This window comes from Pelodiscus sinensis, chromosome 21, assembly GCF_052426305.1.
Source record: "Pelodiscus sinensis isolate ZL-2025 chromosome 21, ASM5242630v1, whole genome shotgun sequence".
NCBI classification, from domain to species: Eukaryota; Metazoa; Chordata; order Testudines; family Trionychidae; genus Pelodiscus; species Pelodiscus sinensis.
This window is the reverse complement of record NC_143072.1, coordinates 19,451,553-19,477,180: the sequence shown is the minus strand read 5'-3', so window position 1 is coordinate 19,477,180 and position 25,628 is coordinate 19,451,553. Positions and strand designations below refer to the sequence as shown.

Below are 25,628 nucleotides of genomic sequence, written 5' to 3'. Positions count from 1 at the left end.
TTCCATCATAAACCCCTCTTCTAGGTTTTTATAAAACTTGTCCAATCGGGTTGAAACTGGGCTATATATAAAGGTTCCCCCACCTTTTATGTTAAGGAAATTTAAAACAAATGGAACCCATGTTGTGTTTAGAGCAGTGAACTGGGACTTGGGAAATGTGAATTCTTTTCTCAACTCTACCAGTAATTCGTTGTTACACTTTAGGCAAATCACTTAAACCCTCTTCCCTCCCCCGCCCCCATATCCCCACCTATAAACCAGGGCTAATATTGACTTTGGTAAGGCACTGCTACGGAAATGCAAAGTACATTAAACAGACTTGAAGTAATCACCAGGTTATTCTTACAGGCGAAGATATTCTGAAGTGATTGGTTTATGAAGGGGATGGTTTGATGGGATAACATGATCTTGGCAACTAATTGACCTTTCACTATCAGTGGTAAATAGGCCAATGGTGGGATGATAGGAGTTACTACAGAGAACTTTTTCCTGGGTGTCTGGCTGGTGAGTCTTGCCCACATGCTCAGGCTTCAGCTGATCACCATATTTGGAGTCGGGAAGGAATTTTCCTCCAGGGTAGATTGGCAGAGGCCCTGGAGGTTTTTCGCCTTTCTCTGTAGCATGGGGCACAGATCACTTGCTGGAGGATTCTCTGAATCTTGGGGTCCTTAAACCATTTGAGGACTTCAATATCTGAGATATAGGTGAGAGGATTATTCTAGGAGAGGGTCTGTGAGATTCTGTGGCCTGCACTGTGCAGGGGGTCAGACTAGATGATCATAATGGTCCCTTCTGACCTTAAAGTCTGAGTCAAACTGGGAGTGCATTAGGCATGAAAACGCTGCTCTCTGAGTCAATTATCAATATGTGAAAATAGGAAAACTGAAACATAAGAGGCAGCAAATGCAGCTTCCAGACAAATTATTGACCATAGTGGCACAACACCACAAATAACTTCACGGAATTATATGAACTGAAGTGACAGTTCCTTTAATTCAACACTTTGAGAAATAACACCAAGAGTTCGAGACCACTGGTTTGAATGCGAGAAAAATTCCCCACACAAAAAAAGTAGCATGAACAAAAGTCCCTTGACGGGAATAAAACAACATATAAATACCGTCTTTTCATAAGCAACATTATTCTGCTCCATAGAGTTGGTTTAAATCACACAGCCTGTGTTGCTAAAGGTCAACATACTTCATGTCACTATTTCAAATCCCTTAATTTTATCTTCTGTATTACGTTACTGAACTAACTCATGTCCATTCAACTTTAATTCAAAGAAAAAGTTATTTTTTCCAAGTCTGGAGTATTGTGACATACTTTATCGATCCCAATGACTTCATGTTCAATTACACGATTAATTGCTTTAAATTGAGTTTTAAGAATCAAATAAAAGCTACTGTGGCTGACAGCTTGATTTTTCATATACTATAAAGACGGTTTGTTTGCCATCTCTTTCCTACAATGATTGCCAATTCTGGTAGCTGATTTAACATACCCTGACACAAACCTGTTGAGCACCAGCAAACCACAAGTTTGGGAGATACATGGAACACAGCAGTGGGTAATTCCACCATACCTCCATATAAAGGACTCTGTGAAGCTGGAACTCTTTACATCTCCATCCAATAGTTTGAAATGAAGTCTTACTAGAACAGATCTGACAGATTTACCGTGGTCTATATACAAAACAAATTCATTACAAATACCACTGGTCAAGGTATTTTCATTCCTCAGTGGCTTGTCAGTGATATTTAGCCCAAATAACTTTAGGCTGCATTGTTCATATATCTCTCTACTAAACGAGCATGAAAGACACCCAGTTTTTAGACAGGAATTGTAATGGAATCTGTTGCTGGAACACTTGTCAACCATTTTTAAGATGCCAAGGTAGAAAGGGACTCTCCACTCATTTGAACAGTTTTCTGCTCAGGTTCCTTGCATTAATCAGTCATTTTAGTCGTACAGTTCAGAAGAACACTGCTAGGGAATTGTCGAACTTGCTAGATAATGAAAAGTTATTACCCGAACTTGTGAGCAACTTGAAGACCACCAACAAAGAGTCAGAAAGAAAATACACAGTGATGGAAAAATTATCTGGGGACAAACTTAGCTAATTTGAAAAGTGATTTCAGGCAGGACAAAGGCGTAATGTTCCCCACACATAATAATTTCTCTGGAGATGGATTTTTAAAAGTTTTAGCTTTCCCCATGTTCAGATAATGAAATCTGAGCAAGCTATCAAAGGATTGTGAAATAACTGTATAGTCTTTTAACACTGCTCAGCATGTATATAGTATGAGGGAAGTTGGTAGATGCTACTGCTCAGTGTTAACACAAACTAAAGTTGTCAAATTGGTATTTTTTAAAGGAAATATTAATAAATTCTTGGATTAAATATTAGATCACAGCTTTTACCCATATATTTTATAAAGCATACTGCAGCTACTATGAAAGCTTCAGTTTACTAAATCATATGCAACAACAGTTCAGCTCAGACTACCTAAATAAAAAGTCTCCTCCGTGAATTAAGGGTCTTTGCAGACATGAAGCAGTACAACAGTGCATTCTTATTTTCAACCAAAGATAAAATACCTGGTTTTTTTGGATGCGATGCTGGAGTAGGGTGCATTTTAGCATCCCTGGAAAACCCATCCAAGTTTCCTTTAATAGCTTCCAAAGCATCATCTCTGCTCTTCTCACCTGTCTGAAATATTATAAAACAGTTGCTCTGAAAATGTCAGTGTACAGCAATTCAGAATCTTCTTTGTACATTTATAATTGTTTTGTCTGAAAAAATAGCAATATTTGTTTTAAAAAAGAGTCACAAAAATTAAGCTCTATTTTTCAGAGGTAACTTCAGTAAAACACAAAAAGTCCCTTTGCTTATAACAATGTATTCCACAGGTTACATAACCATAACAGTAACAATTTGTCACCCTTTGGCATTTACACATTGTAAAATGGGACTGGAAAAAGTATGTCCAAGCTCTGAAAACATACTGTTTAGCAAGACTCCTTGTACTGTTTACATGCTGGAAATTAACCATGGAAAACAGGTCAAACTGTTTTTAATAATGTATCTTATGAACAAGTACAAGAGACCCTGAGAGAGAAACTATTAATCCAAACAAAGAGGGCCTAACTAATATCACTCAAGAACTGCTGAAATCATTCTTGGTAAAAACAGAAGACATGGAGCCAGAAATTAATAAACCAAAATTGCTGAGGTGAATATTAAGCCTAATCGGTGCACAAAATAATGAAGGGATGAGCAATGCCACTCTCCTTTTCCAGGTTCTTAAGAAGAAACTTTGAAAAAAATATCATCAACTGCCCCAATGCATCCCAGCTTATATCATCTCAGCTTCTATGAGCCCAAGACTGAGCAGATCAGAACAATAAGACTTTCTTCCAGACTAGGGATGTTAAATTGCTTGTAATCAGCTAATTGAGTAGTCCGTGGAATTTCCATGGACTACTCAATTAGTTGATAAGCGGGGAAACTGCAGAGCATCAGAGGAGTTAGCCTTCAGTCCTGGGAGCTAACCCCACTGCAGCTCTGCCTTTTAAGTGTATTAAGAGTCGCCAGTTTGATTGGCAGAATCACTCAAATTCCAGCTTCAATAATAAATAGCTGTTTTAAATGCTTTGTTTTTTCTTGCGTTTTATCTATACATTTTCAACTACAGCTTTTGGGTGTTTGCCAACAAACTGAATGAAATCACAGCCCCTGTAAAAACACACACACAGCCCTAAACCAAAGTATTACTGTTATAATGCTAGACACCAAAGGAGTTTATAAACACTGTTAACTAATTTGATCCTTGAGGTCAATAATACAATATTTACTTGAACTGTACCACAACTTGAGAGCAGCGAGTCCAACTAATCAACATATTGACAAGTGTTTAGAATCACAGAATACTAGGACTGGAAGGCATCTTGAGAGGTCATTGCGTCCAGTCCCCTGCCCTCATGGCAGGACCAGTATTGCCTAGATCATCCCTGATAGACATTTATCTAACCTGCTCTTAAATATCTCCAGAGATGGAGATTCCACAACCTCCCTAGGCAATTTATTCCAGTGTTTAACCACCCTGACAGTTAGAAACTGTTTCCTAATGTCCAGCCTAAACCTCCCTTGCTGCAGTTGAGCCCATTGCTTCTTGTTCTATCCTCAGAGGCCAAGGAGATCAATTTTTCTCCCTTGTCCTTGTGACACCCTTTTAGATACCTGAAAACCGCTTCCATGTCCCCTCTCAATCTTCTCTTTTCCAAACTAAACAAGCCCAATTCTTTCAGTCTTCCTTCATAGGTCATGTTCTCTAGACCTTTAATCATTCTTGTTGCTCTATGTGTTGTGGAAACCTACTTTGCTCCCAAACTAGGTTGTTTTCTTTTTCAAAAGTCGATGGACTGTTTGTTGAGTTACCACTGAGAGGAAAAGGGGATTTTCTATCCTCAGACCTGGGTCAAAGCCTTATGACAATGACCTACCCAGACCACAGTGGCAGGAAAAGAGGTACTGTCAGCCGACGGTTAGGGCAGTGTGTGTGTGTATGCTTTCGAGAAAAGGTTTAACGTCCGTGTCTTTACTGCTAGGACCGGGGTCCCGTCGCAGAGGGTGGCCAGCAGGCCAACAGACGCCCCGTTATATAGGAAGAGCTTATTACACCTTAGATTTTAACTGCTAGAACACAAAGTTCCTTCGCAGCGGGCAGCCTGGGAAAGGCTGGAAAGGTGCCCCAACGGATCTTGTCACCTGGGAGTGACACAGATCCAAACGCTCAAGCTCTCCCTATGTCTGTCTCTTTATGACCGGCTGAAGTTCTTTTAAATTGTGCTTGGTTTTGTTACAGCAACTGGAGGAGTTAGGTTAAAGCTTAAACAGTTACAGGTTTATTAAAAGACTTATAAAAGCATATGGTTACAATGGCTATTGCTTTATTTTTTAAATGCTAGCAAATATATATATATAAAGTCTTAAAAATGATTACAGGAAAAAGGTAAAGATAGAAAATAGAAATAATGGTACCAAGTGACAGCTTAATCTTTAAAGAGCTTTAAGTCTATGTATATATATACTTAAGCAAAGGACTACATCCAGGTACAATTTTTACCCCTTTTTGTGCCTCTCAACTCCAGCGTGTCAGGCCAGGGCCGGTCTTTCAATTCCTAGGAAAGACGAATACGAGGTGGGCGTCCCCTTGGAACCTCGGGAGATCAAACACCTAACCCGACCAGCAGATAGATGGTAGATTGACACTTAGAGAAAATGCGCTGCTGGACCCATCTATATACCCCTGGGGGCCCGTATCCTCTTTCTTATTTAAGATGCCGAATTTTACTGGTCTGTTTTGTTGCACCAGTTCTTACAAGCAAGTTTCAAGTTAATTTACACTTGCAAGAGAAATAACTAAATTGTGAGCACTAGACATTTTTTTACTGGGCGAGAGATTCCTCCCCCCGCGGATGGATGTGTGTTCGTATTAATATGGGTTTGAGTCAAGGGCACTCCTTGGCAGCCTCTTGGTCAGCAATTGGAGTATCTCTGTTTACAGCCATTCACGGTCACAGCAGCCTGGGCCTTCTGCTCTGTGTGCCCTGTATGCTCCAGGCAAGCAAAAATGGATGTTACAAGGGGGTTCCTGTCTGGCTACAGGTACTACTATAGAAGGCACTCTTTTTGTGTGGTTACAAATGTTACAGCAGCAGAGAAGACAGTCTATCATTAGAGCAGCAGGGAGATGCAGAAGAGTAAACTTATGAAGACCACAAAGGAAATGGATTCATTTTGCAATACCAGATTTGTCTTGTTTTGTTTATCAGGAGAGATGCTATGTACAAAGAATTAAAACCAGAGGCCCGATACATAGCTTATTGAGAGCTAGACTCTCTTTGGACTTCAACAGGCTTCATACCAGGCCTTTGATTGGGAAGGTGTAAAAGAAAAAATCTGTTTCTTCCCTAGTACATAAAAGCTAGAGGTTTGTTTGTTTTTTTAAAATCAGACAATAAATGTGATTTACAATTTACCTTTGGTTTCACACTGCTTAAGAGTCTCAGCTTTTGTTTCTGCTCTTCAAATTGGCGTCGTTTTCTTTCTTCTTCTAAGAATTTTTGCTGGTGTTCAAACCTTTTTCTAAAGTAAAACAATATCAAACATACAAATTAAGCATTAGGGAATGACAGCTTCCATGCCAACTTTCTGAACACAGGTCACTACTAATCAGAGTTTCACATTTCTTCCCTTTTCACCGATGCTTTGACACACACTTCACCACCGCCTCATGAAATTGGCAGAAAATAGCATATGCCACCAAGAGCCACATACACAGCCTTCAAATACATGGATGGTCTGCAACTAACTTAACATTTTAGAATCCTAAATTTAGTAAGAATTTCTCTAAAATAGAAGGGTGGCTTTTAATGCATAAAATGAGCCAGAGAATGCTCGCCCACCTACCCAAATAAGATTTTGCCAGCAGCATTAAAGCATCACTTACTGTTGCTCTTCTGCAAATTGTTTCTGCATGTCGGGGGTGTATTGTGGAGCTGCTGGGCGCATTCCTAAGAAAGACGCCTGTCCCATAAAAGGCATTCCAGTTGCTTGCATAGCCCCAAGGGGCATGCCACCCTATAACAATAAAACACATCTGTATCATGTACAGCAATATAAAAATCTGGCAACTGAGCTATGTCAGGTTGTGAACTAGTTAGAATTCATAAAAATAAGGAGTGTCAGGTCTCTTCAGTCCTTGGACAGAAGATTTCCAGGGATAACCGAAGTGCTCTCTGCAGCAAGAAAAAGCGTTGGTTATTCAGCAGGTGCTGCTCCTCTCTGGCAGTACTGAACCAATGTTCTTAGCTGGTACTAGCAAGGTGCTGATCTTCTGAACCAAAAAAAACCTCCCCAAAATACAAGCCCAAAACACCTCATGATCCTGACCACATAATTAAAAATCTCCATGGAACTTTTCTCAAGAGTAGGGTTGTTAACTCAAATGTCATGACCCACAAAGTCTCTCCTTTAATTTCAATATTTTCTTCTTTCCTTCCTGTCCTAAATGATTGTATAGTATGTGTGTTGCGTTAAACTAATGTCACATTCCACACTAGTTCCACAGAAGTGGTGTACAAAGCAATTCCTAGACATGTACATGTTGAACCTCCTAAATCTGGGATTCTCTGGTCCGCCAACATGTGTGGTCTGGAAGACCATGGATGTTGCTGGACTAAAGAGCCCTGGCAGCTGGGAGAGGGAGCTGACCAGGAGTCCCGCAGCCAGGAGCCCCAGCCTGCGCCGGACAGCAGTGGGTCCAGCCACCAGTAGGGGAGCCCTGTCCCTGGGGGACCCCAGCCAAGCTGGCCAGTAGCAGCTGGGGAGCCGTCCTATCCGCAGGGAGCCCTGGTTGGGCTGGCAGCAGCACAGCCAGAGACAGTCAGGGAGCTCCAGTACTGGGGAGCCCCTGCACATACCCAGCAGCAGCGGGGCTGGAGCCCGGACCAAAAGCAGAGCCAGCAGCAGTAAAAGGTGGCAGGGGACCTCCCCAGTCTGTCAAATTCCTCATTTGGGACTGGTCAGTCCCCGAGGGCGCCAGACCAGGCAGGTCCGATATGTAGTTTGAACAGTCAAAGTGCGTCAATTACTTTTGGACCCCTTTAGAGAAAGGCATGTGTAGGTACACACACATCAAACAAGATTTCCTGACCTGGGTAAATTATTATTTTCACTGCTTTAGGAAATAAATGTAATAAAATCACTAAAGTTTATCTCTTCTTAAAATGGCTTTCTTTTACATATAGTCTAGTACCAATCCCTAAACTATTATGTTTTCAGGATCAGTTTATAGATGCACTGATTAAGTTAAACATTAAAAACGATACTGCTAGTTTTACGGACAGATCTGTGACCAGTACATTTACAATTGGGTCAAAGCTACAACATTTGTTTTCAGGTTCCCTTGTACATAACTACATTTTATTTTAATACGAGAACTAGATTTAGGTAACTTAAGTTCATTAAGTAGCTTATGTTTGCTTCTATCCTATGAAATATAACAATATTTCACTATAGGTTTACTGTTAATTGTTCTGTAATCCAGGATGAAATTTTTGTTCATAAATTAAGCTATTACTGTTACCATTGCAGATATATTCAAGATCACATGAAGGGAAAAAAGAAAAACCCTGAAAAATACATTTTTCTTCTGTAGTTTTGTAAAATTCGCTATCCATTAAACCAAAGAGAGAGAGAGAGAGAGTGTATTTTTTTCTTGTGAGATGACACAGTGATGTCATCACGTCACTCAGTGTCCCACTGCCTCCTCTGCCCTTAGCCACCCTGACTCCTCCCTCCCACCCTGCCCCTGCTCCACAGTGCCGTGAGTCCGGAGCTGCCCGCCCTCCCCCTTCGCGGGGGGTGAGTGTGGGCCACCCTTCCTCCTCCCCCAACCCTGGGGGACTGGGAGCCTCTCCCCTCCCCAGTGTTCGGAGGGGGACGGGAGCTGCAAGAGCCATGTGCCCTCCCTGCACCCCCAGCCCTGTCACACATCCTTGGCCAAGACCCTGCACCTCCAGCCCCCTCATTCACCTCTTCCACCAAGACCCCGCACCCTCAGCCTGCTCCTGTCTCCTCCTCCTCTGGCCAGACACTTATGTCCAGCGTGCTCCTGCGCCCTCCTCCTAAGGCCAGACACCTACCCCCAGAGAGAGGGGGATTGGTGAGCATGGGGTGCAGCCCCCAGTGTGTGTGTGTGTGTATGGATATATTCAATTTGCTATACAAGGCAACTTTATTTATGTTTTCATGGTTAGACAAGTGGAGATTTATAAGTAAGAATGGCAGGTATCAGAGGACAGACAAATGAAACTTCTTCAAAAATTATCAAGCTCTCCAGCCCCATGGTGCTAAATTGCTCACATCATGCTGTGCACCATGCTGTGATTTTACTTTTCAGCAATAAGCTATATAAAATGCACTTTTCCCCTTTAATAATGTGGGAAGAATCTTGAGACGATTATAAGGAGTTATGTAGGAGGAAAGTTACTTCAAGTGGGCAAAAAGGAGAGAGATTCAAGACAAAAACTGCAGGAGGAAGAATCATTCAGATAACTGAGCTGATCAAAAGGAAGGAAATTTACAGTATTAGAAAAATTCCAAAACGTCAGCTGCTCCCTGTGTCCTTGGGGCCTTGTTTGATGATTCTGCAAATAACCAAGTACATTTACAATATTCTATAGATAACTCGCATATATAAATGACAAAAAAGGCAAAAGGCTGAGATCACAATAGGGGTGATCACAGTAAATATGATGAACAGACCAATGGATGTTTCCAATAAATAGTATCAGAAGGGTAGCCGTGTTAGTCTGAATCTGCAAAAGCATCTGACGAAGTGGGTCTTTGCCCACGAAAGCTTATGCTCCTACACTTCAGTTAGTCTATAAGGTGCCACAGGACTCCTCGCCGCTTTTCCAATTAACAGCTCATTTCAAATATTAGATAATACACTGTCTTAGTAGACAGTAAGCAAAGGGAAAACAGGAAGGGTGAAACAAGACAAGACAAAAAAAGAGTATGCTGTTGGAGTGGTAGATGACAGAAGCTATTTAACACTAAACTGTACTGATGCTAGTATTAGAAATATTTAACATAAAGGAATGGTGTTCAACCTCCCTCTGACACTGACATTTTGTTTCCATTACTTTTCAGTGCCTTCTTTCCTCCCACAGAACAACCTTTCTCGTTGTTGCATTTACTGCAGCAACAGATACAAAGAAGTTAAAGTCCAGGTTCTGACATCTAAGGGCAAACTACAATACCCAATTTATTTTAAGCATTACCAATTTTGTTCTCCTCCCCCATCCCCGACCTTGGCTCATTATTGCTCCCAGTTATGACATTGAAAAATGGATGCTGAGCTCCCACTGCCTCACCCATTTCCCACACTATTTACCAAGATCACAAGGAGACTTACAGAATCTCACAAGTGTCATAACAATTATAAAATACTCGTGAAGCCAAAATTAGGCAACGCTATGAGGACACCTGCTTATGGGCTACTTGCCCACCTCTTCATTCTAAGATCACCTTCTTCACTATCCTCCCACCCCAGAAATGGCAGAACCCTTGACACTTCTGATTTCAGAGACCAGCTATCAACAGCCTTACTGACATACATATTCAAGCATCTATCATCAGAGGCTGGAAATGGATGACAGGAGAAGGATCACTTGAGATTTCATTTCACATCTACTGAAAACAAATGTTATGTACCTGCATAGTCAAAGGTCCAGGAGACATCTGAGAGCCGTAATTCATTCCCATCATGCCTGGCATAGTAGATTGCATGACAGATACCATTGGAAACCCTTGCTGTTGTATAGGAATCATACCTATGCCAGAACATTAAACACTGATTAAGGCCCCAACTGGTTTTAAAGTTCATCTATCAAAATAAAGAGATGCAGCAAAGGAAGGAGTGACTGGCAGTTCTGCTTAAGTTAATACAAGGACTCATTACTCAAAGGTGATTGGTGCATAGAATGTGCAACAACATAGGCAGCAATAGAAGCATCTGGCATTTTAAGAAAAGACGATTTATAAGCCAAACCACCACCACAAGTTAAGCAAAGGGTGCTCCTTCCATCTCCACTGCTCTGTGGAAGAAGTTTGGGATTTTTCCCCTTTTTTAAATTTAAAACTCTAGTTTCCAAAAATACTTGTGCTGGTAGCCCACTCCAGGACTTTCCTGAATGGGTTATTTCTTATAACTTAGTTCATGTGATTGTCTAGGCATTACCGGTACATCTTGTCCATAACTATGCTTTTACATTCTCAGTTGACTGGACAATTTGTGTGCATGCAGGAATGTTGAGCTTACATAAAATATTTAACCAATTGAAAAAACCTTTCAATAAATGCTTGATTTAAATAGTATTGGACAAATTATCCAGAAATGTATTAATTCATTGAGTAAAACTAAAACCAGAGATATAATAATTTTAGAAAGTTATCTTAGTGGTCACAGACTGATTACAAACACCTTTACTACAGGTGAAATACTTATAGCCATGGATAATTTAACATTGCAGATGCAATTGCCTGAGAAAGTATGTAACTGACTCAGGAATTATCACTGAACTTTCAGCAACATATTACTGAGCCAGTCAGTATTTAGTGAATGGATTTCCTTCCACCCCCCTATTCTCCATTAGCTCAATAAGTAACTAACTCAGGAATGAGAATCTAAACTTACTGACTTGCTTTATGTAGAAGTCAATGTTAAGAAATGTAAGGGCAACGAAAATGTTCAGAATCTGAAGTTCAGGCTTACCTTGAGGTGGGCCGATACCTCCTGCTACAGGAAACATGAAGCTGAAAATAAATAAATAAAAGCATGAGGCTCTGATTTGATATCTAAATAATTGCTCAAGACTGAAGCAATGCAAAAGCAATCCCAGGTCTTTGACTCCCACTGCAATTCTACATCCCAAACTGCCTCATTTGCTTGTTCCAAAAAGTTTACCCAAGCTGCGAACCAGGGAATTCACCACACAGGCTTCCCTTCTCCATTAGAAATTGAAGCAATTGCTGATGACATTATCAGTAAGGACCCACCTAAAATTGCTGAAAAAAGGTTCACTGGAAATGTCAGCTCAATAATAAAGTCATTTCAGCAAAACAAAGAAGAACCACACTTTATTTTCTGTAAGGGTGCTGAAAACAGTTTTGAACCATCTATATCACCCGTGGTGATGTAAAATCCCGGTTAATCAGTTAAACCAGGGGCAGAGAACCTTTTTTGGTTCAAGGGCCAAAAAAAGTCAGGGGCCGCACACAAGAACCCATCCCCCGAAAACCAGCCCTCACCATTGTGGCCCCCAACTGACCAGCAGAAAGACACTCTTCACATTCCTCTCCCACACCAAGGCCTACGGGGACCAGCATAGCAGATTTTCTGTGCTCTAGCCCCGTGGTAGGACAGCAGAGGAGCTGGAGTGCCAGTGCAGGCTCCTCAATGCTGGGGGAAGGAGGCTGCCCTGGGTCTCAGGGGCTGGATGTAGGCAAGCTGACAGCCGCATCCTGCCCCTAGGCCTGAGGTTCCCCACCCGAGTTAACCTTCGGTTTAACCACTCCAGCCTGACTGGAGTAGTCCTCAGACCATAGGGCTGCCAGGTCCTGCTCCTGATCCCTCTGCACACAGGACTGCTTGTTCCTGCTTCCAATCCCCCTCCCCACATGCTGGCAGTAGCCAGCTCCTGACCCCCAGGGGGCTGGAGCAGCCCTCCGCTCGTGGTGGGGGGCTGCTCCCAGGTATCACTACTTGTTCATATCGTCGCTAATTACCAGTAGAACTGTTTTCAACATCAGCTAAAGTTGTGTCAGTAAAGGATCAATTACCTAATGGGGGCAAGGCCTTTCAGAGCTGCAGGATGAATAAATATCCAGAGTCAGCAGGATCGCTACCTGCATCAGAACAGTTTTTCCATAGTGGAATAAACGATCCAAGAAAAAAAAAGGGGGGGGTTTCCTACATAGGAATTAAAAGACAATGCAGTGTCCACTTCCTGCTCTTTGCATTTTAACTTTCCATTGCTCACATTTAAAGGGAAATAATTATTCTGAAGGGGAAACACATTCCAGGAAATATGAAAGAACAAGAGCACCACAATAAAAATCAAGCTTAAAAATGCAGTTGAAATTAAAAGTGCAATGTCTTGTCTCCACTTTGAAGTAGAAACATCAGTTGTGCTAGAGAGAAAAAAGGAATCCTAGTTTAGCCATTCTGTTTGCAAGTCACTCTCAAATACCCACGTCAGCAATAATTTACCAACCAAACACCTTCTTCAGTGCCCCACCAACCTCTTACATTACAGGGTATGCAGAGAGATCTTACAGACATTCAATATCTCTAAGCCCAAGTGGGTTAGTCAAGAGGCCATGTGACAGACTAAGGAAACAAAGCGGAGAAGGAATGACATTGCAAAGATCTGCTCATAAAGCTTAAACATCTATATTGAATTCAGAAACCTCTTGGCTACATCTACACTGGCCCCTTTTCCGAAAGGGGCATGCTAATTTTCAACTTCAGAATAGAGAAATATCCCCCACGGGATATTCTGAAGTAGGAATAAGAGATCCTCCGGAATAGGACTTTATTCCGGAGGATCGGGCCAGTCTAGACGCTTTTTTCCGGCTTTTCCCCAAGCCGGAAAAAAGCAGCGGACATCTTTATTTAAATCCCGCGGGGGATATTTAAATCCCCCGCGGATTTCCCTATTCTGAAGTTGAAAATTAGCATGCCCCTTTTGGAAAAGGGGCCAGTGTAGACGTAGCCCTTGTGTTTGGTAAATGTAAAAGAGCTGGATGCCTTATTGTACTTGTGTGCTCTTACTACGTGTATTGTAGAGTTCAATCCTAATTAGGTACAACTGAGAACACACAGTATGTTTCAACCAAAGCAAAACATATTACTCTTTATTTCTGGTCCCTACTCCGTGACTGGGGATTAAGTAATACAACTAATAATTAATATAATTTCAAATTTGAACTCATGATACTCTTAGCTCTTCAGCTTTTCATTCTGCCTAACCATTAGGCCACACATTAATTTCTGTACCCTACTAAAGATATGATAGTAAGTCTGGCCCTACCACCACCACAGCTTGGGGGTTCTTTATTAATAAAAATGTCTCCCACGGGCCCTGTGGAGAGTGATCTGCATAGGCACAGTTTGCCAAATCTAGAACCAGGCACTGGGATTGGACTGCTTGAGTAGAATTCAACCCAGGTCAGTGGTCACCAAACGCTGTTATTAATTCATAAATGTGCAGTGACCTATGTGAAACAAGCTTGGTTGCCTCAGCCCAGCTTTGGGTGGAGGGGTGCTGACATAATAAAAAACACAACAGGCATTAGCTGGCAATCTTGTCTCAAATCACAGCAGAGGGGCCAACAAATGAACTCTTCTCTTGCTCCTAGTTGGAGTTCCCTATAGCAGTGTTTCTCAACCACTGGGATGAATACCCTTAGGGGTACTTCAGAGAAGTCCAGGGGGTACGTCAACACAACTAAAATTTGGAGAAAACTGAATTTTTAAGTTTTACAGAGCTTTATAATTTTTGTACTTTTTACACCCAAAAATTTCATCGTCCACCTGGTTACGATTAAATTGTTTAAAAAAATGTGTTGCAATGGTAGAAAAAAAATGTTTGTGTCTGAAAACTGTATGTACTGGAGGTACTTATACTTTTTTTCTTTTTTGAAAAAGAGGTACTTTATAAAAAAAGGTTGAGAAACACTGCCCTATAGATCAAGGCCGAGTCATATTGACAGAACATGGGGCAAGCAGATCGCAGCTGAGTTTTGCTTCAGCTGTGGATTGATATTTTGAGTTTCCACAGTTGCCAGGATGGCACTTTTTGCCAACAACACACTTTCACAGAAGCTCAGAAATATCCAGTTTCTGACCTACACCTATCACCTTTCCCTCATGTATAAATTATTCATTCCAGGGTCCAATTTACAGATGAATAGAAGAAATAAATGAATTATTAACTTAATTAATGCTAATTTAGAGCTATACATTTTGAGGTAGCACTTGTATCAAAGAGTATCCTCAGCTATGTAAAATTATCCCCTTCTTCTACCTTGTGAAGATTCTGGTGGTAGAAATAAGATTCTGTTCTAGTTTAACCAAAATGCAATGTAACCTGGGCAAGCACGCTAAGATACCAGCACATGTTGTAAGGAAATAAAGGTCATATCATTAAACATTTATCCCTTTCTAGAGTTAAGTAGTGATTTATTTATAAGCTTCTAAAATAACCCCAGCTAATTACAGGCTGTCAGAACTAAACAAAAATGAAAAAGTTGGTTTCTCTAGTGCAAAATTCTGAATGCGTTTTAGGAATCAATGTTGACTTTGTTCAGTCAAAGTTTGAGATATATATTTGGCTACTATTTAGCAATATTAGTAAAATTTAGGAATTTTGGTATGGAAGATGTATATTTATACATACACTGAAGTGTTATAGAACTATTCAAAGACACAGTGGGAGCTGAGAAATTGTGCTGGGGGCAAGGGCAGCATGCAAAGCCTCGCATTCCCCCCATCCCCAGTGCGCCACATGGAACAGCCAGCCACTTTGAGCAGTCTGGGGCTGCTTGCAGGCAGAGAAGCCTGCCTGAGTCCTGCTAGCTGGTTGCTACTTAGGTAAGCACCTCCAGGCCAGAACCTGCCTCTGTCACCTCACCCCTTCCCACATCCCAGCTCCCTCCCAGACTCTAAACCCCTCCTACACCCATCATCCAGGGCAGAATCCTCTTCTGCACCCAGACCGCCTCCCGTACTCTGCACCCTAATTCTCTGTCCCAGGTCACAACTGACTCCTTCACCCAAACTCTCTCAGACCCTACAAGCTCTCCTGCATCCAGAGTCCTAACCTGAGCTCCCTTCTGCACCCAACCTCCACCCCAGACTCCTGCACTCCTTCCATAGAACAGTGCAGCCCTTGACTACTGACCAAAATCTTGGAGTGACTCCCCCATCACAAATTATTGCCCACCCCTGTAACAGCCTATGGTTCCATTTTATTTATAAAATATAGATTACAGCTCTTTTCCATCAGACATGCTCTTTCACAATAGCTTCATGATCAACATTACTCTATGCAGTAGTATATAATGTATTTGTAAATATTTCAACAGCATTCAACATAGGTTCTAAACACGTATACTTATGGAAGCAGCAAGTAATACTTTTAAAGACACGGCACTAAAATACAACATACACAGAAACACACAGGTACCATGCACTGTATATGACATGACAAACAGAAGTGTGGTTAAAAAGCATTATGTAAAAAAACAAAAAGTGAAGACTGATGTGGCAGATGTCAAAAGCGATAATATCTTACAGAAGTTCCTGGGAAATCTTTGACAATAGTTGCAATGCCATTGCGAGTATCATTTTAATATTAGTGTATCAGTCAACAGAAAGCTTCTCATCATAGGTCTCTAGTTTCTAGTACACGACTCCAGCAATCAGCTTCACTCAGCAGGAAAAAGAAAAAAAATCATTTTCTTTTGTATTCGGATTTTATTATGAAGAATTCACAGTGAAGAATTCTAGAACAAGTCTTTCCCCAACACAAACTCCTAGAGTTTGTCTACAGTTAAGTGTTTTTGTATCCATAATTCCCAATGAGTACAGAACCTGTAAAGCAGCAGCATTGACAAGGTGAAGGTATTTTTCACACATATATCTAACTCAGAAGTCCCAAGATCAAAGCGAAACTAATGATAAACTATAGTGAAACTGACTTAGTTGATTTCCATTGCCTAAGCTCAGAAAACTAAATAAAGCTAACAAAAAGCATAGAAACAAGTAAATATGAAAGGATCCCAAAATTCCTTTTTCACAATCTAGGGCAGGGTTTCCCAACCTATGGGCCGAGACCCAAATATGGGTCGCCATTACATTTCAAAAGGGTGGCCAAGTGTCTCCCCAGGTGGCTCTGCCTCCTCTTCTCCCCCCATTTTTGAATTGCCTTGGGTCACCAAGTCTTCCTGAATTGTCAAAATGGGTCCCTGTCTGGAAAAGGTTGGGAACTGCTGAACTAGAGTTTCATTAGTAAAGTAGGTGTTTACAAAAGCAGAAATGTTTACAATGTATAATTCTAAATTGACAGCACTGCTGTAAAGAAAGACTGCATGTTTAAGCAGCAACTCAGAATAATTATATTTTGGATTTTTATAGTGTTGCACTTCTCATCCTGCAGAATTCTGAAACACCTTACAAATTACATACCCAGGAGATCTACTGATATCCAGACACTTCTAATGTGGCAACCTGGCAGACAGCTGGAGGAAAGCATCCTAAGTATGTAGGTTAGTGATAGAAATGTAGCCGTGTTAGTCTGGGGTAGTTGAAGCAAAATGCAGGACAATGTAGCACTTTAAAGACTAACATGAGCTTTCGTGGGCCAGACCCACTTCCTCAGATCAAATAGTGGAAGAAAGTAGTCACAACCATATATACCAAAGGATACAATTTAAAAAAATGAACAAATATGAAAAGGACAAATCACATTGCAGAACAGAAGGAGGATGCGGGGGGGTGGGAAGGGGGAGGAAGGAAGGTAAGTGTCTGTGAATTGCTGATATTAAAGGTAGGGAGAGTGGGATGTTTGTGAGTTAATGGTATTACAGGTGATAATTGGGGAAACTGTCTTGATAATGGGTGAGAAAGTTCAAAGACTTGTTAAGTCCTTGTCGGTAAGTGTCGAATTTTAACATGAATGACAGTTCAGAGGATTCCCTTTCAAGTGCAGATGTAAAAGGTCTTTGTAGCAGAATGCAGGTGGCTAAGTCATTTAGAGAGTGTCCTTTCTGGTTAAAGTGGCAAGAAACTGTTTTCTCTTTGTGATCTTGTCTAATATCTGTTTTGTGGGCATTAATCCTTTGGCGAAGTGTCTGAGATGTTTGTCCAATGTACATAGCAGACGGACACTTTCGGCACATGATAGCGTAGATTATATTTCTGGATGCGCAGGAATATGTGTTCTTGATCTTATAACTCACTTGGTTAGGTCCAATAATGGTATCAGCAGAATGAATATGTGGACAAAGCTGGCAACGGGGTTTGTTGCAAGGGAAGGTACCAGGGTTGGTATTAGTGTGGTATGTCCTGTGGTGGTTGGTAAGAATCATCTTGAGGTTAGGTGGTTGTCTATAGGAGACTATGGGTCTGTCTCCCAGAGCCTCTTTGAGTATGGTATCCTGTTCCAATATAGGCTGTAGTTTCTTGATAATGTGTTGGACAGGTTTAAGTTGGGGGTTGTAGGTGATGACAAGTGGTGTTCTATTGTTGGTTTTCTTGGGTCTGTCTTGAAGTAGATGGTTTCTAGGTATGTATGTAGGTGTGTGATTTTGATGAAGATCACAGAGACAATTGCCTGCTTCTACAGGAAATGCAATGGATCACTGATGCCAACACAAAGCAGGTAGGATTTTACTTACATATCCAGGAATACCAGATTAAACTTCATGTATCAAAAGTGGACTGACTCAGTCCTACGGCTCTGTCCTTCCTTAGAAAAATGCTATAACCTTAGGCCCTATAAATACTTCACTTAAACAGAAAGCTCTAATCAATTCCCAATTCAAAAGGAAAAATACAAAGATTAGCCTCCTATCCCACCCAAAACGCAAGAGGCTGTAATATTGCTCATTTTCTAATTTCTTCCTCTCCCATCATCACCACTCTGCAATTCTCATGACAGCAAGAACCCTCCTCTGCAGCAATAAGGGAAAGAGACATATCCATACAAACAGGTTACTGCAGAGTCCGCTCCCACCTACACACAACACAAACTATCCCACTCCTGCTGTAACCCCATAACCAAAACCATGGAAACAAAGTGATAGCCCAGGAAGAATCAGGGCAAGATCGGCTCTTCCCAGGCACTCCAAATACCTCCCCATAGCCCCTCACTGCCTCAGTCACCCCAGCCCCTCACTGACCCAGTCACTCCAACCCTGACCCCTCATAGCCCCCAGCCTGAGCCCCAGTCACCCCCAACCCTGACCCCTCACAGCCCCCAGCCTGAGCCCGACACCCCCCAACCCTGACCCCTCACAGCCCCCAGCCTGAGCCCGACACCCCCCAACCCTGACCCCTCACAGCCCCCAGTCTGAGCCCGACACCCCCCAACCCTGACCCCTCACAGCCCCCAGCCTGAGCCCGACACCCCCCAACCCTGACCCCTCACAGCCCCCAGCCTGAGCCCGACACCCCCCAACCCTGACTCCTCACAGCCCCCAGCCTGAGCCCCAGCCACCCCCCAACCCTGACCCCTCACAGCCCCCAGCCTGAGCCCCACACCCCCCAACCCTGACCCCTCACAGCCCCCAGTCTGAGCCCCAACCACCCCCCAACCCTGACTCCTCACAGCCCCCAGCCTGAGCCCGACACAGCCCCCAGCCTGAGCCCCACACCCCCAACCCTGACCCCTCACAGCCCCCAGCCTGAGCCCCAGCCACCCCCCAACCCTGACCCCTCACAGCCCCCAGCCTGAGCCCCACACCCCCCAACCCTGACCCCTCACAGCCCCCAGCCTGAGTCCCAGCCACCCCCCAACCCTGACCCCTCACAGCCCCCAGCCTGAGCCCCAGCCACCCCCCAACCCTGACTCCTCACAGCCCCCAGCCTGAGCCCCAGCCACCCCCCAACCCTGACCCCTCACAGCCCCCAGCCTGAGCCCCAACCACCCCCCAACCCTGACCCCTCACAGCCCCCAGCCTGAGCCCGACACCCCCCAACCCTGACCCCTCACAGCCCCCAGCCTGAGCCCCACACCCCCCCAACCCTGACCCCTCACAGCCCCCAGCCTGAGCCCGACACCCCCCAACCCTGACCCCTCACAGCCCCCAGCCTGAGCCCGACACCCCCCAACCCTGACCCCTCACAGCCCCCAGCCTGAGCCCGACACCCCCCAACCCTGACCCCTCACAGCCCCCAGCCTGAGCCCGATCCGCCCCCAGCCCCGACCCCGCCCAGCCCCCGGGGACTCCCCGTCTCCCGCCAGGCCCAGGCGGCCCCGACCCCACCTACCCGGCGGTCCCCGCGCCGCCGGCCCCGGCCGCGCCCGCTCCGCCGGCCCCTGCCGCGGCCCCGGCGCCGCCGCCAGCTCCCGGGCCCGGCCGCAGCGCCATCTTCCCGCTCGCCCCCCGCAGCGCCAGCCGCCGTCAGCTGAGCGCGGCCGCTTCCGGGGCAGAGCGGCCCGGCCCCTGCCCTGCTGAGGCCCTATAGAAATAGCCGCCCTGCCCCGGGGGATGGATATGTGACCCTATAGAAACCCTATAGGGAAAAGCTGCCCTGCCCGGGGGATGGGCTATATGTCACCCTGTAGGATCCCTGCACACACCCTCACTGCCCTGCGGGTGTAGACATCCTGCCCTGCTGAGACCCTATAGAAAAAGCCATCCTGCCCTGGATATATGTGATCCGTTAGGCAGCCAGTAGAAAAAAACCCAAACGACTCTGGGCCTGAGGGATAGGTGACCCTATAGGCCCCCAACAGGCCGTATCAAAAACCCCATACTGCCATGGAGATGGGATATGTGACCATATAGACACCCTACAGAAAAACCCACATGGCCCCCTCGGCAGGAGGTAGATCCCTACAGGGATCTTGCAGATATCCTATAAAAAAATCCATCCTGTCCTGGGGATGGGATACATGCACCCTACAGAAGTCACATAGAAAAACTCACCATGCCCCTGCAGTGGGATATATGAGACCCTATGGGTACCCCCACAGAGATCCTGTAGGTACTACACTGTCTTAAGGGCAACAGGGATACATGCGGCCCCTAAAGAAACCATATAAAATGATACCACCTGATGAGGGAGGTGAATAGGTGCATGTGTGTGTGAGAGAGAGAGAGCTGTCCTGGAGCAGTGGTTTTCAACCTGTGGTCTATGGACCCTCCTGGGAGTCTGGAGACTATGTCTAAGTTTTCCAAAGGGGCCAGCACCTTCATTCAAAAACTTGTCAGGGTTTGTCTTTGAGGAATTGTAGGTAGCTCTTAGAGGGATTACTTGCTTCTCTGACTTCCTTGCCCATCATTCAGGGTCAGCAGCTCTTGTTCTTCATCTCCAAGCATCATCATCAAATACACCTTCCAAGCTGACATACTTGTTCACACCCTCCAGCATCTCAAACCACATCTCTCCAGGTCTTCCTTATGGTCTTTGTCCCCAGAACAACTAGCTCTTGTACAATTTGACCAACATATCCCATATCTTGTCATTTCTCCTAACCCAGCCATTTTAGTTGATACTCCTTCAGATTGTCCATGATGAGCTACATCATGGCTCATATTTTTCATTGTGTAGCCTATTGGATCTCATCTTACCCTAGGCTCCATCGACAGCTTTGAGGAGCAGTGGGCGCTGTCCGGGGTTCTCTGCTCGGTGTCCCCATCTGGCTCCCATATTTTAAACCTGTGACCCGCACTCCTTGACCCTGTTATTTTTTGTCCCCCGGATTCAGTTGAACATGGGTTCAGTGTCCCTCCCATAAGGTTGGGGAGGGGCTTTTAGAATGTGGGCGGGCTTTGCCCGCCCACCTTCCCATGATTTCAAATAGGCCCTAGGACTGTTTGCCAATGTAAAATTGTTCTCTCTTCCTCATTGGGCAGCATTCTGAACTATATAACACAGCTGCCCTAATCATGCTCACCTGCACTTGTTAGTTTGCCTGGCATATTTGTATCACAAAGAATTCAATGCCAAGTGCTCTTCCCAGTTTCTAACATCCACGTTACCACCAGGGCTTCACTCTGAACTGTGGCAAGTAAATTGTTGTCACTGTATAGTGGGAGAAATGATATCGTGCATTTTATGATTTTAGTGCTTCATTCTCATCAACCTGTATTTAAAAAATACATTTGCATCTTACAAATACATACTGTTTGGTTGGGGAAAAGGATGATCTACGCTTAAGAGTATGAATAGTTTAACACACTTCAAATTACAGCACTGGGGGCTTAATACAAGACAACTGCAATTCTCCAAATGTCGTGGCGGTCAGAGAAAAAGTTTTAATAAAGAGAATTTTCAATCTAGGTAACAGATGTAAGGAGTTAAGCTGTTTTGAATAATGGAAGTTCAGGTAATCAAGAATAAACTGTATGTGCCATCATGTGTTACACATTTTATAATATAGGTATATTGGCCCCAATCCCACAAACATTGGTATGTTTGCTCAAGCTTTATATTAAAATCATATTTAAAATCCTTAATTGTAACCATTCTTTTTTACTCCATTTCTTTTAAGATGATGTTCTGATTTATTTATTTTTGTGTCAAACTACTTGGCTACGTCTATACTGGCATGATTTTCCGGAAATGCTTTTAACGGAAAAGTTTTCCATTAAAAGCATTTTCGGAAAAGAGCGTCTAGATTGGCAGGACGCTTTTCCGCAAAAGCACTTTTTGCGGAAAAGCATCCGTGGCCAATCTAGACGTGGTTTTCCGCAAAAAAGCCCCGATCGCCGTTTTCGCGATCGGGGCTTTTTTGCGGAAAACAAACCTCTGCTGTCTACACTGGCCCTTTTGCGCAAAAGTTTTTCGGAAAAAGACTTTTGCCCAAACGGGAGCAGCATAGTATTTCCGCAAAAGCACTGACAATCTTACATGAGGTCGTCAGTGCTTTTGCAGAAATTCAAGCGGCCAGTGTAGACAGCTGGCAAGTTTTTCCGGAAAAGCAGCTGCTTTTCCGGAAAACACAGCCCTTGAGTAAAAGAATTTCAGGTAACACTGTCAGCAGCCCTGCTACTTATCTTTCATAGTCATATGTGCTCTTCTTCATGTAGATTAAACAGATATTATGTGGGCAGTTTGCAGATTATTATCCATATAGCATTTTTATGCATTGCTAGTTCAAGCACCAAACTGCCAATTGCAAGCAAAGAAGTAAAAAGAATGGACCAAGCAGTACTCATTAGAATGGGAGTGTGGGTAGTTTAAATGGGTAAGATAGAGTCTTAGGAGGCAGACAATCTGGTTTCTGTTACACTGGCATTGTTCATGATGTAGCAACCATGTCAAAGACTCATTAGGTCAACTTCCCCTTCTGTCAAATGGGTGTGCTTATCTAACCTACATGATTTAAATATTGTAAAAATGTTTGTAAAATGCTTTGAAATCCTATGCTAGAGATGATGTAGCACTGCAAAATTAAGAACTGTAAATCTCTTGTCTAAGGTTTCTGAAAGCCATTAGTATTTGGTAAACAAAATCTGTTGTGATACTGCGGGAACAATATGCTAGACATGGCATCGTTAGTTATAACATCTTGGATAATTAAACTGTTCACACACATCCTTGCACTTACGATAACCATTACAACATTAAGTTGTGTAATTTAAATTTGGGATTCATCTTTTTTTTTTAAAAGCAGACGTTATAAACATCACTTTCCTCAGGCTCATATATCCTACAAGCACAACAGGTGGAGAAAACTGATATTCAGAGCATAGATTACCATCATTTGGTTTGTTACAGCAGAAGGCAAGTATCATGAGGGTGTCTCAGGACACGACCAAACTGTCTAAATCTAAACTCATGAAGCATTTGCCCAAAATAATATCAAGCTGCTTTCTCAGGTGAAGCTAGGGCTCCAATCTACTTCAAGAGGCTGAGTGCTTCAAGATGAAAAAATGGGAAATGTTGCGTATTTTTATCCCAGCATTAAGGTTAATACTGTCACTTGTTATGGTACTTTGATGTCTACTGAACTGTTCCTGAGAAATAACTTTAAAAGGTGTGTAAATAGAATTTGCATTCATACAAGATACTATTTTTAATAAGCACCAAAAATACTTGAAAGAGATGGGTTGTCTCAGAGAAATTAAGTTGCAAGTAACGTCAGAGGTGCTTTTACTGTAATTTTTACAGAGTCTCCCCTTTCTGCTCTATGTTCTCCCCAAAGATCTGCTGCTTGTCTTGAAAGTGCAATATTGTAGATGTCACCAATCTGAAAGTACGAGCCTGAGCTAGCACTGAAACAGCTTCAGATTTCGTTTCCTCTTCCCAACAGTGATGAAAGAAGCCCATTCCTTTTATGCAAGAGACCATGTGTCCGTCTCCGTTCTGATCTGTAAAAAGTCATTTTACTGGCTAGTACTATAGATTTGTCATTTTTATAGTCCATGAGCTGCATCAGGTTAGAGGCTATCCCCTGGATGCTTGACGCCTTGAGGAACAGCTTGGAGAAAAGCAGCATTAAGAGTCTTTTTCCACTGCAGGAAGTTGCAGGATTAGGAGCAGAGTCCAGCTATCCTAACCCTCTCAAATTTCTGATCATTTGCACAGGTGCTAGAATCTTCTACCTGAGGCTGCATGCTGCTCCTTTGCTTAAGGAATGTTTTGGCTACATGTTATGGTCCTGATGGTGGAATCCTGCCATAAATGCATCTCTCAGTATTGCCACTGTCCTCTCTCAGGACCAGGAAAAGCAGCAGTTGTTGTACAGTACCCTGCATAAATGCTCTCTATGCTAGTTGATCTGGTATATGTTTGAGTCAATTTGCTACTCATCCCATTTCCATTGCTAAAAGTATAGAAGTATTTTAACATTAGCACTCTGGGATTAGGTGACGTGTGAGCTGCTAGCTAATCATGCAACTGAGCAGCAGTGGCGCATCTCTCTCCATGAGATCAGCAAGAAGCACGAAGCCTGCTCAGACATTAGGAAGCATGAAAATTCAGATCTGCCACCTGCCAGGTATAAAGATCATAACAAATTATGGCATAATCCAGCAATGCTTAACACAATACCACCTGCTACTGGATATACAGCTACTTATGTTGCTTCATCATCTAGTGCAGTGTTTCTCAACCAGTGGTTCGAGTACCCTTAGGGGTACTTGAGAGAAGTCTGGGGGGGTACATCAACACAACTGAAATTTGAAGAAAACTGAATTCTTGTTTTAAGTTTTACAGCACTTTATTATTTTTGTACTTTTTACACCCAAAAATTTCATTGCCCACCCAGCTACAATTAAGTTATTTAAACAAATGTGTTGGAATGGTAGAAAAATTTTTCTGCGTCTGAAAGCTGTAGGCACTAAGGGTACTTATTTTACTTTTTTTTTTTTTTTAAAGGGTACTTTATAAAACAAGGTTGAGAAACACTGCTCAAGTGCCAGTTGTACTTTTTAGACTTTCAGAAACCACATTCACATCTAAGTCCGGCTTCTTTCCTGCTAAGCAGCTAAACTGAGTTTCATGCAGTACACTCTGTTCTGCAAATAAATCCTTGAAAAAAAATAAAATGGTGGCTTGCAGTGCATGGACATTAATGATCCCCTGTCCTGGTGTAAAATGAGGGATTTGACCCAGCAGCACAAGCTAATAGCGTTCCTCCTGTTAGCTCCATCCCACAGCATGCAGCACAGTATTGGTACACTGACCGTTACAATTTAGTAATGCTATTATAGGGAAGTGGTGGGAACTCTTCTCTGTAAAACTGCCAAACACTTCCCATTTTTCCTCCAACTGGCATGTTTGTATTTTTGAGGGCTCTAAGGCCCTCTCTGACTTTCAGTAGGGACTTGAAATTATTGAACTGGGGAAATCTTTTAGAGGATAGGTGCATATATGAATGCAGACAGATTAGATTTCAGAAAAAGACACCAATTTCTGCAAAGTCCCTATTAAATGTATTGTTTTACAGTCATTACACAATAGATGTGTGTAAAGCAGTATTTCTCAAATGGTGTTCCATGGAACCCTGGGGTTCCACGAAGTGAAAATAAGGGATCCAGGAGAAAATTCCATTACAATACCATTTTATGATTTAAAAAATAATAATTCATATTATGTGATTTTTGTTTTTAAATATGTGCAATTCAACATTTAGTTTACCTCATAACCTTGTTTAGCATTTGTTTATTATCCTTACTTATTTGTGGTCTACTTTTTCAGCTCCATATATTAGACTGTTATTAGGGGTTCCGCAAAATTATTTCGAGTTTAAAAGGGTTCCGTGGCTAAATAAAATTGGGAAACACTGGTGTAAAGTAACAATCTGAGCCTAAC

The 25,628-nt window shown here is 43.0% G+C and overlaps 1 protein-coding gene across 7 annotated transcripts in view; it reads right to left on the bottom strand.

Moving 5' to 3' along the window:
- The window catches only part of SYNRG (synergin gamma), a 79,117-nt gene extending 59,335 nt beyond the window's left edge, over nucleotides 1–19,782 (bottom strand). For 5 of the 7 annotated variants that reach the window (XM_089772109.1, XM_089772111.1, XM_089772112.1 and 2 more), the window contains exons 1-6: nucleotides 19,632–19,781; nucleotides 11,349–11,389; nucleotides 10,289–10,407; nucleotides 6,516–6,646; nucleotides 6,046–6,151; nucleotides 2,602–2,713 (exon numbers count right to left, since the gene is read on the bottom strand). In XM_089772109.1, coding sequence (XP_089628235.1) covers nucleotides 2,602–2,713; nucleotides 6,046–6,151; nucleotides 6,516–6,646; nucleotides 10,289–10,407; nucleotides 11,349–11,389; nucleotides 19,632–19,732 — 610 coding nt within the window. In that variant the 5' untranslated portion in view covers nucleotides 19,733–19,781. Of the gene's footprint in view, nucleotides 1–2,601; nucleotides 2,714–6,045; nucleotides 6,152–6,515; nucleotides 6,647–10,288; nucleotides 10,408–11,348; nucleotides 11,390–18,037; nucleotides 18,510–19,631 lie in introns of those variants that run through there. The other 2 variants (XM_089772110.1, XM_075904781.2) reach the window with 2 other exon arrangements.
- Nucleotides 19,783–25,628: the final 5,846 nt, after the last annotated feature.